This window comes from Nomascus leucogenys, chromosome 12, assembly GCF_006542625.1.
Source record: "Nomascus leucogenys isolate Asia chromosome 12, Asia_NLE_v1, whole genome shotgun sequence".
NCBI lineage: Eukaryota > Metazoa > Chordata > Mammalia > Primates > Hylobatidae > Nomascus > Nomascus leucogenys.
Window position 1 is genome coordinate 62000819 of NC_044392.1, and position 3222 is coordinate 62004040.

The 3222-nt window shown below is 52.2% G+C and overlaps 1 protein-coding gene across 1 annotated transcript; it reads right to left on the reverse strand.

The window, feature by feature from the left end:
• Positions 1 to 229: 229 nt before the first annotated feature.
• OLFML3 (olfactomedin like 3) lies at positions 230 to 2965 on the reverse strand. Its single transcript, XM_003268010.4, has 3 exons — positions 2837 to 2965; positions 1846 to 2131; positions 230 to 1519 (listed from the first exon to the last, which is right to left on the reverse strand). The coding sequence occupies exons 1-3, from the start codon at positions 2948 to 2950 to the stop codon at positions 699 to 701; spliced, it is 1221 nt and encodes a 406-aa protein (XP_003268058.1). The 5' UTR covers positions 2951 to 2965; the 3' UTR covers positions 230 to 698.
• Between the last annotated feature and the right edge of the window lie 257 nt (positions 2966 to 3222).

Consider the following 3222-nt stretch of genomic DNA (forward strand, 5'->3'; position numbering starts at 1 on the left):
GGCTGCTGTGGATGGCGGTGGGTGTGGAAGGAGGCTTTTCGTCCAGCCTCCTAAAGTGGCGGGATTCTGCCACTTCCCCCAGGCGCCTCACAGTGAACTCTTCCTCAGCAAAGGGAGCCCCGCCAAGTCTTTAATATGGCTCAAAGAGTGGGGATGGGTTGGGAGGGAGAAAATGGATGGTCAGAGGGAAGTTTGATCTGAGGGCTACCCCAAACAAACACAGGAGAGGAGTAGTGGATTTTCCTTTTAATGCAAAATGTTGCAATACAAAACAATGTGGAGAAAGTCCTGTTCCTCAGGACACTGAAGGGAGGAGTGAGGAAGAGAGGGCAGAGCTGGACGTCTCCTCCTATTTCTCCCTCCCCAAGTCACTCTGAGGGCAAGAACACTGCTGCCTGCTCCCTGGGCCTGCCGGCATACAAGGTTAGCGCCCTGGGTCTGGGTCATCCTTAGCCTGAAATTTGTTGACATGGGGCAGGAGAGCAGGAGGGAACATTGAGGGTTTGGACTGAGCTCTAAAAGGATTACTCAGGATCTGGAGTTAAGTATAAAACAAAGGAGCTGAAATAATTTGATTGCCATTGGCTAAAAATATAGAGGATTTGAGCCACATTTGAAGAATGAGGAACAGGAAATTTAGTGGGGATATAATATAAATGTATGGGAGTGAGAAAGATGCAAAAAACAAGGCTAGCTCCTCAAACCTCCTCCTCTTTCTTCCTCATCTCCAGCTTATAGACAATCTGGTAGCCATCATCCCAGGCATAGAGCTGGCGTTCTCGGGGGTTATAGCGGAGGCTGGCATGGGCACCATATCTGCGGGGAAAATAAGGGAGTGCTGCCCGTTCAGGGGTCAGGGTGCCGCTGGCATCAAAGGAGCACTGGATGCGAGCCCGACTGGCAGGACGGGTGTTATAGACGACATAGAGGGTCCCACAGATGACAAAGGCAGCCTCAGCATTCTCTCTGGGACATGGTGTGTCCCACTGCTGCTCTGTGTCCAGTGTCTGTGGATCTAACTTGGCCAGACACAAGTGCCTGTCATCCTCCTGGGTGGCATAGACAGCCCAAAGACCTTCCTCATCAGCTGCCAGGTCGATGTAGGTGTCTGTTGTCAAGCCGTAGGGGGGGATCAACCCCTCTGCTGGGAATACTGAGCTGTCCACCACTGTTCGGTTTGCCAGATGGAATTTGATGAGCTGCAAAGTGTTCTCCATCTCACCACCCCCGCCAGGTCTTCCAGGAGGCCTCCGGGCAAAATAAAGAAAGCCACCATATACCAGCTGCCCTGTGCCTACCCAAGGGAAGGGCACTCGGACTCGGGAAGCTTTCCGGGCAGCCATGGCAAGGGTGAAGTCACGCAGCCTTGGGAAGACAAAGGCTGTGTCATTCTGTGTCCCATCTAACACGTAGATCTTCTCTGTTTGCCCCAGTGGATCCTTGGTCCATAGACCAGCTGGGCCACCAAATCGCTTCAGAATCTTCATTGATCTCACTTGAGAGATCGTGTAGCCACAGTCTGATGAGAAAAGCACAGGAAAAGGAAATAGAGGCAAGAATTAGATGCCTCCAGCAGGAACTCCCCCAAGGTGGGTGATCTGGAGAATAGTGAGCATTTGCCCAGTGGATGCCTCCACTCTTAGGGAGAATTGAGAAAGAGCGGGTATCACAGCAGCCTGGATCCCCAGAACCTCTCCTTAATAGACCTGGCTTTACAGAGGTTTCCCTAAAACAGATTCCAGAAGACAGAGCCACAATGGACTGGGACAAAGCGAAAAAAAGAGTAAGAAGCAAGGAAGAATATCGGTTCTGAGAGAGTCAGGGGCCTGCTTTCAGATCATTTACCTGTCACCATATCGTACTTCTCATTCCTTCTTCCCTTGCCTTTGGTCCCAGGGCCTCCAGTCACCTTCTCATCAAACTCTACACAGGGCAGAGCTGGGTTCTGGGTCTCCAGATAGTCCACCTCCCGCTCCAGACGATCCACTCTCCCGGAGATGGTGTCGGCCTCAGTTCTGAGCGCCTCCCGCTCCTTCTCTGCCACCTCCAGCAGTGGCAGCATCTTGTTCTTGAAGTCCCGTAGCTCAGCAGCATGCCGACTGCTCTGGTCCTGGCACTGGGCCAACCGTTCCTGAAGGGATGGGGGATCAGGAGGGAGGCTGCAGGGTTACAACTCCCAGGCAGGGAGAGGCCCAACTCGGGAGTCAGGAATGGGAAAAAAAAAAAGCAAACTCAGTCAGGCTTCAATATCCCCTTCCACTCCTGCAGAAAAGGAAACCAGATGTGCAGAGGTGCTAAATGTGCAAAGAGTCTAGCTGAGATTCACCTAGGCCCCTACCCCGACTTCATATCCTCCAGCCTGTGTTCTCTGTGAGCAGTGCCACTGAGCCATCTGAGCCTCTAGGCAGGTCTAAGCGCATGAAGGTGTGAAGAGGTCTCTGCTCCCTTAGCAATTATCCTCTCGGACACTAAAATGCTACAGATCTCTCAGCCTGTTAAAAAGACAGGAAGTTATAGATTCCCTGGGAACCTCCAACTTCAACAGAATCATCACCTCCTCTGGAGATGCAGCCCCACAATCTTGGCTCTCGTTTCCACACTGTCCCCTTATTCTATCTAATCCCAGAGGTAAAACGCAAAAGTCTATTTGCTTTGGAATTGTTCTATGTGGGGTAAGAGGAGGGCTTGTCATTCTGAAGGTCCTCTTATTAAGAGCGAATTTTCTGTAGACTCTTACAGAGCCCTTTCTTGTTATCCCCAGATCCCTAACAAACTGGTTGAACCAATAGACCTGGAATCCTTCTAGGCTGGGCTAGAAGAGAAAGGGGTCCCTCACCTCTAAAGCAGCTAGTCGGCGTTCCATGTACTCCACAAGGTGGTGCTGCTGTCCCTGAAGGGGTCCCGACCACGACAAAAGGAACAAGATGAGGAGAGGGGTGCTGGGCCCCATGGCAGCCAGGAGAGTGGTGCCAGAGTAGAAGGAACGTACAGTCAGCCTCTTCCCCTCAAGCCTGAGGGTTAGCTTTGGAGGCGGAGTGGGGGCGGTGCCTTCTCTCCTCCTGATCTCTGGGTCTCTCTCACTACTCTGGAATGCTTTCAGTCTCTTTACAACCCCCACCCCCTCCTTTCCGCCAGGATTGATCAAACACAGATGGCCCCATTGCACAGCAGCCAGAAGCCTTAACCACCTCCCGCCTAGGCTGTAGGCTCCTCTGGAGGGGA